The 16,736-nt window shown below is 38.7% G+C and overlaps 1 protein-coding gene across 1 annotated transcript in view; it reads right to left on the reverse strand.

Annotated features, from left to right (window-relative positions):
* Window positions 1-475: 475 nt before the first annotated feature.
* Window positions 476-16,736, reverse strand: part of HGFAC (HGF activator) — a 337,074-nt gene continuing 320,813 nt past the window's right edge. The window contains exons 13-14 of the mRNA XM_053704187.1: window positions 14,185-14,333; window positions 476-663 (exon numbers count right to left, since the gene is read on the reverse strand). Coding sequence (XP_053560162.1) covers window positions 493-663; window positions 14,185-14,333 — 320 coding nt within the window. The 3' untranslated portion in view covers window positions 476-492. The remainder of the gene's footprint in view (window positions 664-14,184; window positions 14,334-16,736) is intronic.

Genomic DNA, 16,736 nt, shown 5'->3' on the forward strand with positions numbered 1-16,736 from the left:
AAAATCAAAATATTTGAAATACAAAAATAAATATACTCTGCAGCTGGTATAACAAGTTGATTGGAACACATTAAGGGGAAATAAATTTTACAGTACGCTGTCCCTTTAACTGAAAATCTCTATAATAAAAATCTAGTCTATGTCAAAAGTGATTAGCCCCATCCTAGGGACCACAATGCAGCTTTGCAGAGCTTTTAAAAGCGCTCCCCCCATACTCCTACATCTTCTCCACTTCTAATTCTCTGCTCATGTATTTCTTTACACCAAATTAACCTATAGTATATGTTTCTGTATCTTTATTTTAATTAACAGAATGTGTAAATACTAATAGCCATGCATGTGAAATAAACCGCCAGTGTGGCCCTCTTGTCAAAAGGTTGGACACCACTACAGGTTAGTTGAACATGTTTTGGACACACAATTTTAGTTTGCATGTTTAGTATAAAAACAAATAAAAACTAGCAGAACTATAACATTTTTAACTAAAGCATTTTAATTGTTTTTCTTAGGCATGATTCTCTGTCTGATCCAGGTGACATAGTTAGACACTTTGGTATAAACTCCAGGTTTGTTCATTCTGCCGCATCCATCTCCCCAGCTGATGATTCCGTATAAATAGGATACTTTATCCCGCTCACATGCCAAGGGTCCGCCTGAGTCCCCCTAAACAAACAGACAAATAGGCTTTACAATTGCACACAATATGCTAAAAATCCATTCAGTTGTAGATTGTAAGAGACATAAAAGTCAAAGGGGTCAGCTGTGTAGTTATCTGGTGACGACTATGTATGCTCTCATACACTGGCTTTATTAACACTAGTGCATGATGTACACACTAATAAGTGCCTATCTAGGGTGTGAGAATGCATCTTGCACATGTACAGGGTACTGATATTGGAATTAGAAAAAAAGTAATGCACTTTGTATTTTAGTGCCAATAAGATTTGCTCAGCAAGGGGTGCCTGGAGGCATTTTAGGGGGATTGTCCAGCGCTAGTATACCATTGGCACATTTATTTCCCTTTAATAACATCTAGTCCAAAGAAATGTGCCCATAAAAGTATGTTCTCTTGTACTTATTTAGTTCACACAGGCAATGTGATTTAACCCTGAATCATATAGAAAAGCCTCCAGTGCCACGTCAGCATTTACTGTAAAATTGTCTCCCTTTAAATGTGTTTCCAATAATTAATTTTACGTCTTGGACTGTATTAAATTGTTTACAAATTGATCCTTTATCTTTATTTTGTGATTTGTGATGGCTGCTTTTGAAACTGTTATCTATACTGAAAATGTAAACACTACAGTAATTAGCTAGAGAAAAGCTATGTAAACATGCAGCAGAAATCAACATTCTAGTGTGGGGAGGGATAGAGATAGTCTAGCTTATTAAAAGGGGTTTTTACTGCAGCTAATTTGAATACAATAAACGTATCAGTTGCTTTATCCCCCTAAAGGGTTAAAAAATAATGGCTAGATTACGAGTTTTGCGTTATGAGTGAAAAAGCCTTATAATGCTGCTTTTTCACTACCACTGCTATTACGAGTCTTGCAGGTATATCTGTACCGCACACTTTTTTGGCTGTAATGCAACGTAACTACCGCACCTTTCAAAAAGTCCTTTTCAATGGGACTTCCATAGCGCCGGTATTATGAGTTTTGCCTGGGAGGCCAAAAAGTGAGTGGTACACCCTATACCGTCAAGATTCATACCGCCATTTAAAGTCAGTAGTTATGGGTTTTACTTTACAAATCTGTAGCATAAAACTCATAACTAAAGTGTTACAAAGTACACTAACACCCATAAACTACCTATTAACCCCTAAACCGAGGCCCTCTAACACTAAAATAAAATAATTAACCCCTAATCTGCTGCTCCGAACATCCCTGCCACTTAAAAAATGTTATTAACCCCTAATCTGCCGCTCCGGACATCGCTGCCACTATAATAAACATATTAACCCCTAAACCGCGGCACTCCTGCATCGCAAACACTAGTTAAATATTATTAACCCCTAATCTGCCACCCCAATGTCACCGCCGCCTCTATACTAAAGTTATTAACCCCTAAACCTAACCCTAAGTCTAACCCTAACCCTAACCCCCCCTAACTTTAATATAATTAAAATAAATCTAAATAAAAATTACTATCATTAACTAAATAATTCCTATTTAAAACTAAATACTTACCTGTAAAATAAACCCTAAGCTAGCTACAATATAACTAATAGTTACATTGTAGCTATCTTACATTTTATTTTTATTTCACAGGCAAGTTTGTATTTATTTTAACAAGGTAGACTAGTTACCCTAACCCTAACCCTAACCTAAGTTACACTAACACCTAACATTACACTAAAATTAAATATATTACATTAATTAAATACAATTAACTAAATTACAAAAAAATAAACACTAAATTACACAAAATAAAAAAGAAATTATCAAATATTTAAACTAATTACACCTAATCTAATAGCCCTATCAAAATAAAAAAGCCCCCCATAATAAAAAAAACCCTAACCTAAACTAAACCGCCAATAGCCCTTAAAAGGATCATTGCCCAAACCCTAAGCTAAAAATAAAACCCACCCAATAAACCCTTATAAAAAGCTAACACTAACCCCGAAGATCCACTTACCGTTTTTGAAGGCCGGACATCCATTCTCATCAAGCTGGGAGAACTCTTCATCCAAGCGGGCAGAAGTCCTCAATGAAGCAGGGAGAAGTCTTCATCCAAGTGGAAAGAAATGGTCCTCCAGGCGGGTAGAAGTCTTCATCCAGACAACATCTTCTATCTTCATCCTTCCGACGCGGAACAGCCAATAGAATGCAAGCTCAATCCTATTGGCTGATTGGATCAGCCAATAGGATTGAAGCTCAATCCTATTGGCTGATCCAATCAGCCAATAGCATTGAAGCTCAATCCTGTTGGCTGATCCAATCAGCCAATAGGATTTTTTACCTTTAATTCCGATTGGCTGATAGAATTCTATCAGCCAATCAGAATTCAAGGGACACCATCTTGGATGACATCCCTTAAAGGAACCTTCATTCTTCAAGAGCCATCGACAGAAGAGGATGCTCCGCACCAGATGTCTTGAAGATGGAGCCGCTCCACGTTGGAAGGATGAAGAGAGAAGATGCCATCTGGATGGAGACTTCTGCCCACCTGGAAGACCACTTCTGCCCGCTTGGATGAAGACTTCTCCCGGCTTGATGAGGATGGATGTCCGGTCTTCAAAAACTGTAAGTGGATTTTCGGGGGTTAGTGTTAGGGTTGTTTAAGGGTTTATTGGGTGGGTTTTATTTTTAGCTTAGGGTTTGGGCAATGGAAAAGAGCTAAATGCCCTTTTAAGGACAATACCCATCCAAATGCACTTTTCAGGGCAATGGGGAGCTTAGGTTTATTTAGATACGTTTTTATTTGGGGGGTTTGGTTGTGTGGGTGGTGGGTTTTACTGTTGGGGGGTTGTTTGTATTTTTTTTTACAGGTAAAAGAACTGATTTCTTTGGGGCAAAAGACCCTTTTAAGGGCTATTGGCAGTTTAGTTTAGGCTAGGGATTTTTTTATTTTGGGGGAGCTTTTTTTATTTTGATAGGGTTATTAGACTAGGTGTAATTAGTTTAAATATTTGATCATTTCTTTTTTATTTTGGGTAATTTAGTGTTTATTTTTTTTGTAATTTAGTTAATTGTATTTAATTAATGTAATTTAAATGTAGTGTAATGTAAATTTGTATTTATTTTGAGTAGGTAGCTAGTAAATAGTTAATAACTATTTACTAACTAGTCTACCTAGTTAAAATAAATACAAACTTGCCTGCGAAATAAAAATAAAATCTAAGATAGCTACAATGTAACTATTAGTTATATTGTAGCTAGCTTAGGTTTTATTTTATAGGTAAGTATTTAGTTTTAAATAGGAATAATTTAGGTATTAATTGTAATTTTTATTTAGATTTATTTTAATTATGTTAAAGTTAGTGGGTGTTAGGGTTAGGGTTAGACTTAGGGTTAGGTTTAGGGGTTAATAACTTTAGTATAGTGGCAGCGACGTTGGTGCGGCAGATTAGGGTTTAATAAGTGTAGGTAGGTAGCAACGACATTGGGGCGGAAGATTAGGGGTTAATAAGTGTAATGTAGGTAGCAACGACATTGGGGGCAGCAGATTAGGGGTGAATAAGTGTAGGTAGGTGACGGCGATGTCGGGGGCGGCAGATTAGGGGTTAATAAGTGTAATGTAGGTGTTGTCGATGTCGGGGGCAGCAGATTAGGGGTGTTTAGACTCAGGGTTTATTTTAGGGTGTTAGGTGTAAACATAACTTTTCTTTCCCCATAGGAATCAATGGGGCTGGATACAGAGCTTTATGCTCCTTTATTGCAGGTGTTAGGCTTTTTTTTAGCCGGCTCTCCCCATTGATGTCTATGGGGAAATTGTGCATAAGCACGTAAAACCAGCTCAACGCTGCCATATTGCCTGCTAACTCCGGGTTTTTACAAACCTGTAATATAATGCACTATAGGGAGGTGAGCGGTGACAATAACTTGCAAGTTAGTACCGAGCCGATCATAACACAAAACTCGTAATCTGGACGTTAGTTAATTAAACTTGAAATATTAAAAAACCTGAAATAAAACCCTGAAATATGATATTAGGCTATATGACCAGAATGTCAAAATGTAAAGGCCACCTGTATAAAAAAGCAACATCTGAAAATGTTAAAATTGTTACATGAAAAATAAAATGTATGCTTACCTGATAAATTAATTTCTTTCATGATGGTAAGATCTACGAAAAATCACGTGGGGGATCAAAGTTCATTCCACTAGGAGGAGCCAAAACACCCAACAGAGTTTTAATCCCTCCCATCTTGCCATGATCCCTTACGGCTAGATTTAGAGTTGGGCGGTAGCCGTCAAAACCAGCGTTAGAGGCTCCTAACGCTGGTTTTTACCGCCCTCTGGTATTTGGAGTCAGTCAGGAAAGGGTCTAACGCTCACTTTGCAGCCGCGACTTTTCCATACCACAGATCCCCCTACGCCATTTGCGTATCCTATCTTTTCAATGGGATCTTTCTAACGCCGGTATTTAGAGTCGTGGCTGAAGTGAGCGTTAGAAATCTAACGACAAAACTCCAGCTGCAGAAAAAAACAGTAGTTAAGAGCTTTCTGGGCTAACGTCGGTTCATAAAGCTCTTAACTACTGTGCTCTAAAGTACACTAACACCCATAAAATACCTATGTACCCCTAAACCGAGGCCCCCCCCCACACCGCCGCCACTCTATTACATTTTTTTAACCCCTAATCTTCCGCTCCGTACACCACCGCCAGCTACATTATCCCTATGTACCCCTAATCTGCTGCCCCTAACATCGCCGACACCTACATAACATTTATTAACCCCTAATCTGCCCCCCCCCCCAACGTCGCCGCTACCTTACCTACACTTATTAAACCCTAAATGTATTAACCCCTAATCCGCCTCACTCCCACCTCAATAACCCTATAATAAATAGTATTAACCCCTAATCTGCCCTCCCTAACATCGCCGACACCTAACTTCAAACATTAACCCCCTAATCTGCCGACTGGAGCTCACCGCTATTCTAATATATTTTTTAACCCCTAAAGCTAAGTCTAACCCTAACACTAACACCCCCCTAAGTTAAATATAATTTTTATCTAACGAAATAAATTAACTATTATTAAATAAATTAATCCTATTTAAAACTAAATACTTACCTGTAAAATAAACCCTAATATAGCTACAATATAAATTATAATTATATTGTAGCTATTTTAGGATTAATATTTATTTTACAGGCAACTTTGTAATTATTTTAACCAGGTACAATAGCTATTAAATAGTTCATAACTATTTAATAGTTACCTAGTTAAAATAATTACAAAATTACCTGTAAAATAAATCCTAACCTAAGTTACAATTAAACCTAACACTACACTATCAATAAATAAATTAAATAAAATACCTACAATTATCTACAATTAAACCTAACACTACACTATCAATAAATTAATTAAATAAAATACCTACAATTATCTACAATTAAACCTAACACTACACTATCAATAAATTAATTAAATACAATGCCTACAAATAAATACAATTAAATAAACTAACAAAGTACAAAAAATAAAAAAGAATTAAGTTACAAAAAATAAAAAAATATTTACAAACATTAGAAAAATATTACAACAATTTTAAACTAATTACACCTACTCTAAGCCCCCTAATAAAATAACAAAGCCCCCCAAAATAAAAAAATGCCCTACCCTATTCTAAATTAAAAAAATTCAAAGCTCTTTTACCTTACCAGCCCTGAAAAGGGCCCTTTGCGGGGCATGCCCCAAATAATTCAGCTCTTTTGCCTGTAAAAAAAACCCATACAATACCCCCCCCAACATTACAACCCACCACCCACATACCCCTAATCTAACCCAAACCCCCCTTAAATAAACCTAAAACTAAGCCCCTGAAGATCTCCTTACCTTGTCTTCACCTCACCGGGTTCAGCGATCGGTCCAGAAGAGGGTCCGAAGTCTTGATCCAAGCGGCGGCTGAAGAACTCCATCATCAGGCTGAAGTCGGAAGTCCATCATCGGGATGAAGACTTCTATCAAGCCGCATCTTCAATCTTCTTTCTTCCGAAGCGGAGCGGAGCCATCTTCTTCCCAGCCGACGCTGATCCAACCTCTTCAAGCGACGCCTACTCGCCGAATGACGGTTCCTTTAAATGACGTCATCCAAGATGGCGTCCCTCGAATTCCGATTGGCTGATAGGATTCTATCAGCCAATTGGAATTAAGGTAGGAATATTCTGATTCAAGTTCAATCCGATTGGCTGATCCGATCAGCCAATCAGATTGAGCTCGCATTCTATTGGCTGTTCCGATCAGCCAATAGAATGCGAGCTCAATCTGATTGGCTGATTCCATCAGCCAATCAGAATTTTCCTACCTTAATTCCGATTGGCTGATAGAATCCTATCAGCCAATCGGAATTCGACGGACGCCATCTTGGATGACGTCATTTAAAGAAACCGTCATTCGGCGAGTAGGCGTCGGTAGAAGAGGATGTTCCGCGTCGGCTGGAAGATGATGGCTCCGGAAGAAAGAAGATTGAAGATGCTGCTTCATAGAAGACTTCATCCCGATTATGGACTTCTTCAGCGCCCGCTTGGATCAAGACTTCAGCCCGATGATGGATTTCTTCAGCCACCGCTTGGATCCAGACTTCAGCCCGAGGATGGACGTCACTCTTCAGCCCCCCGCTTGGGCTTGGATCAAGACATCGGAGGCTCTTCTGGACAGATCGGGATCCGGTGTGGTGAAGACAAGGTAGGGAGATCTTCAGGGGCTTAGTGCTAGGTTTATTTAAGGGGGGTTTGGGTTAGATTAGGGGTATGTGGGTGGTGGGTTGTAATGTTGGGGGGGGGTATTGTATGGTTTTTTTTACAGGCAAAAGAGCTGAATTATTTGGGGCATGCCCTGCAAAGGGCCCTTTTCAGGGCTGGTAAGGTAAAAGATCGGAGGCTCTTCTGGACAGATCGGGATCCGGTGTGGTGAAGACAAGGTAGGGAGATCTTCAGGGGCTTAGTGCTAGGTTTATTTAAGGGGGGTTTGGGTTAGATTAGGGGTATGTGGGTGGTGGGTTGTAATGTTGGGTGGGGGTATTGTATGGTTTGTTTTTACAGGCAAAAGAGCTGAATTATTTGGGGCATGCCCTGCAAAGGGCCCTTTTCAGGGCTGGTAAGGTAAAAGAGCTTTTCTATTTTAATTTTAGAATAGGGTAGGGCATTTTTTTATTTTGGGGGTCTTTGTTATTTTATTAGGGGGCTTAGAGTAGGTGTAATTAGTTTAAAATTGTTGTAATATTTTTCTAATGTTTGTAAATATTTTTTTATTTTTTGTAACTTAGTTCTTTTTTATTTTTTGTACTTTAGTTAGTTTATTTAATTGTATTTATTTGTAGGTATTGTATTTAATTAATTTATTGATAGTGTAGTGTTAGGTTTAATTGTAGATAATTGTAGGTAGTTTATTTAATTTATTTATTGATAGTGCAGTGTTAGGTTTAATTGTAACTTAGGTTAGGATTTATTTTACAGGTAATTTTGTAATTATTTTAACTAGGTAACTATTAAATAGTTCTTAACTATTTAATAGCTATTGTACCTGGTTAAAATAAATACAAAGTTACCTGTAAAATAAATATTAATCCTAAAATAGTTACAATATAATTATAATTTATATTGTAGCTATATTAGGGTTTATTTTACAGGTAAGTATTTAGATTTAAATAGGAATCATTTATTTAATAAGAGTTAATTTATTTCGTTAGAATAAAATTATATTTAACTTAGGGGGGTGTTAGGGTTAGAATTAGCTTTAGGGGTTAAAAAATTTATTAGAGTAGCGGAGAGCTCCGATTGGCAGATTAGGGGTTAATACTGTCGGCGATGTTAGGGAGGGCAGATTAGGGGTTAATACTATTTATTATAGGGTTATTGAGGCGGGAGTGAGGCGGATTAGGGGTTAATAACTTTATTATAGTATCGGTGCGGTCCGCTCGGCAAATTAGGGGTTAATAAGTGTAGGCAGGTGGAGGCGACGTTGAGGGGGCAGATTAGGGGTTAATAAATATAATATAGGGGTCGGCGGTGTTAGGGGCAGCAGATTAGGGGTATATAGCTATAATGTAGCTTGCCGTGGTGTACGGAGCGGCAGATTAGGGGTTAATAATAATATGCAGGGGTCAGCGATAGCGGGGGCGGCAGATTAGGGGTTAATAAGTGTAAGGTTAGGGGTGTTTAGACTCGGGGTACATGTTAGGGTGTTAGGTGCAGACTTAGGAAGAGTTTCCGCATAGCAAACAATGGGGCTGCGTTAGGAGCTGAACGCTGCTTTTTTGCAGGTGTTAGGTTTTTTTTCAGCTCAAACAGCCCCATTGTTTTCTATGGGGGAATCGTGCACGAGCATGTTTTTGAAGCTGGCCGCGTCCGTAAGCACCGCTGGTATCGAGAGTTCCAGTGGCGTTAAATTATGCTCTACGCTCCTTTTTTGGAGCCTAACGCAGCCATTCTGTGAACTCTAAATACCAGCGGTATTTAAAAGGTGCGGGGGGGAAAAAAGCACGCGTAGCTAACGCACCCCTTTGGCCGCAGAACTCTAAATCTAGCCGTATGTCTGTATATGATCAAGAGAAATTAGAAATTTAAAAAAGTAACAAAGGAAAAATACTGGGTAAGGGAAGTGCAAATTTGTAATGTCGTCAACCGTTAAAGAAAAACATGGCATTTCCCTTGAACCTCACCATCACAAAATAAATACATTTATCCGGTAAATTCAAATTTTGTTTTATTTCAGAAGATAGTAAGAGTCCATGAGCCATCACATGTGGAATCATATACCCAAGCTGTGAAGTCCACAAGACCACCATAAAATAGGGCAACAAAAACAGTTTAGGCAGGTATGCACATTGTGGCCTGCAGAGCTTTCCCACAAAAAGCAGCCTCAGAAGAGGCATACTTTTTAAAATGGTAAAATTTGGTAAAAGTATGTAAAGATTACCAAGTAGCTGCCTTACAAGCTTAAGAAGGAAAGAGTAGTTGGTTCTCAAAACTGCTTTATCCTGATTAAAAATCAGGTAAGAAAAAAACTAAAGCAAGCAGAAATTTTAGACACTCTTCTGGCGGAGGAAATATCCAAGAGAAAAATGACTTTCTAAAATAACAGTTGAATCTCCAGACCATGCAAGGCTTCAAATGGTTGAGCATGAAGAATGTTCAAACCAAGCTGAGCTTCCACAGAGGAGAAGCAGGTCTGACAACTGGTCTAATTGTAAGCAAAGCTATACCAAAGGCTTGAATGTCAAGAAGTCTTGAAATATTCTTGTGATACAAAACTGATAAAGCAGAAATTAGCCTTTAATTGAACTGGCTAATAAACCCTTATCTAGACTTTCCTGCAAAAAAATGTAGAATACTAGGAATTCTAAAAGACTTCAATCGATAATTCTTAGGCTCACACCAGAAAACAAAAACTTTCTTGTAACCTGCTTTTGGGCCTAAATTAACCTGAGTCAAATAATTTCTCTGAGACAAGATTATGGTTCAATAGCCATGCAATGAAACTGAAAGATTTGAAATCTTGATGGAAGAAGAGACCTTACGAGAGAAGGTCCTTCCTGAGGTCAAGGATACCCGCAGGACATTTGTATCAGATCTGCATGCCAAGTCCTGCAACGCCATGCCTAGAGCAATCAATCACAGAGACCTTTTCCTGTTTTATTCTGGCTATTACCATGGAGACTAACACAAAGGAAAGATGTAAATCAGATTGTATGATCAGGGAATCACTAGTGCATCTATTAGAAAATATCTTAAGATCTTGTACATTACTGTGGTAGCTTGATATGTGGATTGCTGAAATCATGCAATGATGGCATTCTGCCTAAATCAGAATAAGGGCTGCCTCTTTCATTGCTAAGGTGCTTAGAGTACCAGTACACCTTGGTGATTGATATAACCCTGCTGTAACATTATCTGACAAAGCTCAGAAAAGACTCCTGTCTTAACAAGGGCCAACTCTGGAGAGCCTGTGAAGAGTTCAAAGATGTTGATTTTTAAAGGGACACTCAAGTCAAAATTAAACTTTCATGATTCAGATAGAGCATGCAATTTTAAACAACTTTCCACTTTACTTCCATTAGCTAAATATGCACATTCTTTTTATATTTACACGTTTTGAGTCACTACATGTGTTGCTTATGCAAATCTTGTTATCACACATTTGTTTTCACACGTTATCACACATTTGTTGCTTATGCAAATCTACTGTATTTACTGGTCTTTTAACCTTTACATCCCAAGGAGACTAGAATCCCTGCACTCTCTGGGAACCGCAGACTGTGGCCTAACCTAACAGGCTGGCATGTGGCATTTGTCTTGATTACCACGCAAGTTGGACAGAGAAAGGAGGCACCCTGGACCAAAGACTGGTGAGTTTGCCACAAAATTAGTTATTTTCTTGTTTTCAAGTCTAAAGAGATATTTTGATAAGGGTTTATGACATCTCCATTATAAAGTTGCAACATTCGTAGCTGCAAAATACATAAATTGAATCTAGCAAAATGTATGGTATCTGAGGCTACTACCATGAGACCTACAGCTTCTATGCATTGAAGAACTGTGAGGAAATGTTTGTTGGAGAAGGTCACATGTCTTCTGTAATTTAAGTCTGCATTAATCTCTTTGATACAGAATCTATGATGAAACCCATAAAGGAAACCCTAGTTTAAAGAAGTAGAGAACTCTTTGGGAGGTTGGTTTTCCAACCATGGGTATAAAGGAGCTGCAGAACCTTGTTCATATGTTCTTGAGCAATCTATAAGGAAGAAGCCTTTAACAGAATGTTGTCTAGGTAAGGAGCTACTGCAATTCCCTGAGCTATCACCACCTACAAAAGAGCCATGAAAACCTTTATCAAGATTCTTGCTGTGGTTGCCAGTCCAAAAGGGAGCAACAAAAATTGAAAATACCTGTCTAGAACTGCATGTCTGAGGAATGTTATAATCCATGTATATAGGGGTATGCAAGTAATAATCATCTTTTAAAGAGACACTTAAGTCAAAAGTAAAGCTTCCAGATAGATCATTTTAAACAAGTTTACACCCATTTTTAAAATGTACACAGTATCTTTATATGCACACTATTTGAGGCACCAGCTCTTACTGTGTTCACAGTAAATGCGTATATGCATTTGTGATTGGATGATGACTGTCACATGATACAGGGGGAGAGGAATATGGAAGTAACTTTGAAAAAAATCTACTACTCATTTGAAATTCTAAGTTATCACTACTGCATTGGTAATAAAGTTAACATGTGGGTGTGTTCCGTACCTTGTTAATTTGATCAGAAACTGTCTCAGGAACAATGAAGGTAAGTGGCTTCTTAAGGGCTGGCTTTAAAACTTTTTCACAGATTGTCTGCAGGTGAAGGATCCTCAAGCTACAAGGCAATTAAAACTTCCCATAAGAGAACATGTATGTGTTCTAACCTGAAATTAAAGAACACAATTTCTGCTTCTTCATCTGCATGGGGGGGTTGGGTTTAAGAAAAATTTCCTCAAACGAGGAGGATTGCGATTCACTCCTGGACTCCTGGAAGAGTACCTAGACGGGTCACTTCTTAGGGATTTCCCAGATGAGCCTAAGGCCTGAAAAGGGTTCTCTTCTACCCTTCTTTTACTGTGTTCGTCTTAACTGCACAGGATCGCTTCAAACTTCCAGTGGAGGGCCCATCTGAGGCAGTACAAGCACAGTGCCAAGGTTATGGAAGGAGCAGCCCACTTTAAACCAAGCATACCTACATTTTATCTGGGAGGCTGGTGGTATCTCCACACTGGGAGAAGATTTTCACTGCCTGGCTGAACTCCTGTCTACCCCTCTGCCCTGTTTGTAGGTTTTCTCAGGAGGATAATGGGTCTCAAATCAGTTAAAGAACTTCTTTAAATCGACATGTACATAAGCACTTCAGTAACACCATCACGGATGACACAGATCGGGGAAAATTAAAAGTGATTTAAGCTCTGTTGTGTGGGGCGTTTTGCCTTCTCCAAGTGACTGGATTTTAATCCCACATTTGATGACTCATAGACTCTCACCATCTTGTAAAGAAAGTATAATATAAAAAGCTTTAAATTTAAAATAGCATACCAGCATCAGTTGTGCATTTTATAGTAATGTCTATTGGCTAAAAGATACTTTGTACTAAACCTCAATGAATATTAGCAAGAAGTGTGTATCAGCCAATGAGCATTAACAAAAATTACCTATATGCCAAAGAACAATAGCACAAAGTGGGTATCAGAACTATTTTCAGTTTATAGTTACATTTACTTCACAGTATTGTGAACAGCATTTAATTAGAAAATTTAGAAGATTTCACACAAATCTCTCTGCTCAAAATGCATTAGCTGAACATTTCAGGGCTTTCAGAAATGTGTTCTTTCTACTTAAATTGACATAAAACCCAACATTTTTCTTTCATGATTCAGATAGAACATGCAATTGTTAACAACATCCCCATTTTCTTTTATTATCAAATTTGCTTAATTCTCTTAGGGCGCCATGTACTAAACGGCGGGCGGACAGCTTCTTAACTCGCGAAGCAGTCCGCCTGCCTCCGCTACACACGGGCAGCGGATCTGTTGATCCGCTTGCCCGTATATATCATTACACACTCATCGGAGTGTGTAATGCCGTCCCTTCAATCGCGCGACCAATCACGCGACTGAATGGGCTGTCAATCACAGAGAGCGAGCGTGCTCTTGGTGATTTTGCTTCGCCACCTAAGAGGTGGCGTAGGGTGTAGGAAGCAGCGGTCTAATGACCGCTGCTTCTTACATTGCGGGAAGCAGGCTCGCATATGCGAACCTGCCCCGCAAAGGCTCCGCAGCAGCTTTCGCTGCTTCGTACATGGAGCCCTTAGTATCCTTTGTTGAATGAGCAGCAATGCACTACTGGGAACTAGATGAACACATTGGGTAAGCATACATATTCAGCAGGGGTCAAGTCCTACAAAAAAAAGTGAGGGAACTCACCAAGACTTCCACAACCTCACAATTAATATTGTTTTGTACACACACACACTGTATGTATATGTTTATAATCTATAGACACTTTGGTTAATGAAAGCAAATTAATAGTTGCCTTTGGGCATGAGACTCCTCTGTCACAGAGTCTCGCCCACTTAAGGTGCAATAGTCCTATTTATGCTGAGGGGAGCTTAATAACCCCAAGCAAGCCACACAGTGCAGAGTGATCACATAGCAGGACTGCTGACTGGCTGGAAAAAATAGTGCAGGAACTCCGTTCCCATGCGTTCCCACCCGACTTGACCCCTATTTAGCCACTAATCAACTGCTAGCAACCAGTAGTGCATTTCTGCTCCTGAGCCTACCTAGGAATGATTTTCAACAAATGATACAAATAGAATAAAACACATTTGATAACAGAAGTAAATTGAAAAGCTGTTCAATCTGAATCATGAAAGTTTAACTTTGACTTTATTGTCTCTTTAAGTGAAATAAATACAAAACACTGTAGAACCTAAAGTGAAAATAAAAAGCATGTTCAGTTATTTGAACAAAACTTACCTGACAAGCATCTAAGTGGCAATCAAAATAGCCAGCACAGAACATATTATCAGAGATATCTGCCCCATAGACCTCTGGGCTAGTGCATTTATTATTAGGGACAAGAGGAACAGTGACCTCCTGCAAATTGTGTGCGTATTCAGTGGCACCTGCGAAGACAGTGATTTGTGCGGAAAAAACAATATGAATCTTTACAACATATGAACATTATCAAAAATGCAAGATCAAGAGATTCAATTAAAGAATTAACAATAACATTTACTAATGTACAGATATACTTATTTTATGATGAAAAAATGGAACAAAATTTTGTTAGGGGTGCACCAATATACTAGACTAGGTAGCATCTTGTACTTGAATTTCTGTCCAAAGACATAATTGTCAGGCTGTTCATCTGAAAATATATGTGTGTGGGAGCGTGTATATATACTGAATGTATATATACTTTGTGTATATACATACATACATACATACAACACACAGAAAACCTGGTACTCGCCAGCAGAGCCACAGTAATGTTTAAAAGCAGGAAGGGGGAGAACTTGTAATGGTCCTGGGCTTGATCCTGTGGCACCAAATGTAACTGACTTCACCCAGTTTTGCTTTCAAACATTACTGTGAATCTGCTGACGAGTGCCAGGTTTTCTGTGTGTTTTCTAAGTGTTGTGTTGATAATGTTTGTAATGCTTCCCTGCGGCCCTGTCACCCAGGCTGCTCTGGGGTTAACTGCCTCGGTTGCTGGGAACTTTGCAGCTATCTATCAGTGTTCAGGGCTGTGGAGTTTGCTGTGGCTTAGGATGTGTACCCAGTCCAGTCTGTGAGTGCAGTCCATTCCTGTATTATATATATATATATTATTATTATTATTTTTAATGCACATATGTATATTAAGCATGTGCAAATTCATAACAAAAAAGTATATTTGCTTCATTTTCACAAAATGAACATCCGAACGAATGCATCAACTAAATTTATATTTAAAGAAAACAGAAAAGTACTGATAAAATTAATCAGTATGCTTTCGTTTTCTTTAAATTACCTTTAGAGGTACAAAATACTTCCAAATAGAAAGAGAAGCGCTCAACCAGAAATGAACAACAGCTCAGTAGCTTGTTCTATGGCAAGTTATCAACTTGGAGCAGGCCCTTTTATCACAATTGTGCTTTTCACAGAGGAGAAGCTTCCTGAAGTATGTCAGTTTTAATCTGCCTAACAAGGTCAGTCCAGCCCTGAAATACCAGGCAATTCCTTTCTGAACAAGAAACATGGCAACCTCAGATGATCATTTCGTCCTTCTTTGGGCCTCGTCAATGAGGTGAAGCCATATTCCTCTAAGCACATTGGGCAAAGAGTCTACTTCTGGTTTCCCCCATCACCCTTGCTGACTTCCCAAGGGTCATTATGCAATACAAACAGAAAGAGAAGAGCTCAACCAGGAATGAACAGCAGCTCAGTAGCTTGTTCTATGGCCAGTTACCACCTGGGAGCAGCTTCTTTAAAGGGACACTATACCCAAACATTTTCTTTCATGATTAAGGTAGAGAATATAATTTTAAACAACATTCCAATTTACTTCTATTACCTAATTTGCTTCATTCTTTAGATATACTTTAATGAAGAAATAGCGATGCACACGATGAACCAATCAGAGGAGGCATCTATGTGCAGCTACCAATCAGCAGCTACTAAGCATATCTAGATATGCTTTTCAGCAGAGAATATCAAGAGAATGAAGCAAAATAGATAATAGAAGTAAATTAGAAAGTTGTTTATAATTGTATGCTCTGGCTAAATCATGAAAGAAAAAAATTGGGTTTCATGTCCCTTTAAGTCCAATTGTGTTTCACACAGAGAATTTACCTGAAGTATATCAGTCTAATCCCACCTAACAAGGTCAGTCCAGCCCATAAAATAGCAGGCAATGCTTTGCTGAACAAGGAACATAGCACCCCCAGATAATCATTTTGTCCTTCATTGGGCCTTATCAGTGAGGTGCAGCCCTATTCCTCTAAGCACATTGGGCAAAGAGACCACGTCTGGTTTCACCCATAAAAGATACTGCTCTTGTGTGGTAACTCACTATAGAGCAAGCTACTGAGCTGTTGTTCATTCTTTAGTTTTTTGCAATATGACCTAAGGAAACTCTACAGCAAACAAGAAATGGTCGACAGAGTTAGGAATTAAAAGATAAAAATTCCTCCATTGTTATTCCATTTAAAATGCGAAAATGGAGGACAAAGGAAAATTAAAAATCAGATAAGGTGTCAGCCGTCAACGTCTGACGTGTTTCGGCGTAAGCCATAATCAGAGACAATGCCTGAGGTCAGACACCTAAGGGTAGATTTATCAAGCAGTGTATGCTGCAATCTACCCCCAATGTTTCCAGATCACTGGAAACAAGAGTTAAGAAGCAGCGTCGTAAGACGAACAGCGGATCATGTCCGTCCGACATTTTATAAATTGGCCCCCTAGAATTTATACAAATTCTCATTAACTCTCTGTTGTCCATCAACAGTTCTCACTTGCATCATCAGAATATGTCCCTATTCACA

The sequence above is a fragment of the Bombina bombina genome, chromosome 2 (assembly GCF_027579735.1).
Source record: "Bombina bombina isolate aBomBom1 chromosome 2, aBomBom1.pri, whole genome shotgun sequence".
Classification (NCBI taxonomy): domain Eukaryota; kingdom Metazoa; phylum Chordata; class Amphibia; order Anura; family Bombinatoridae; genus Bombina; species Bombina bombina.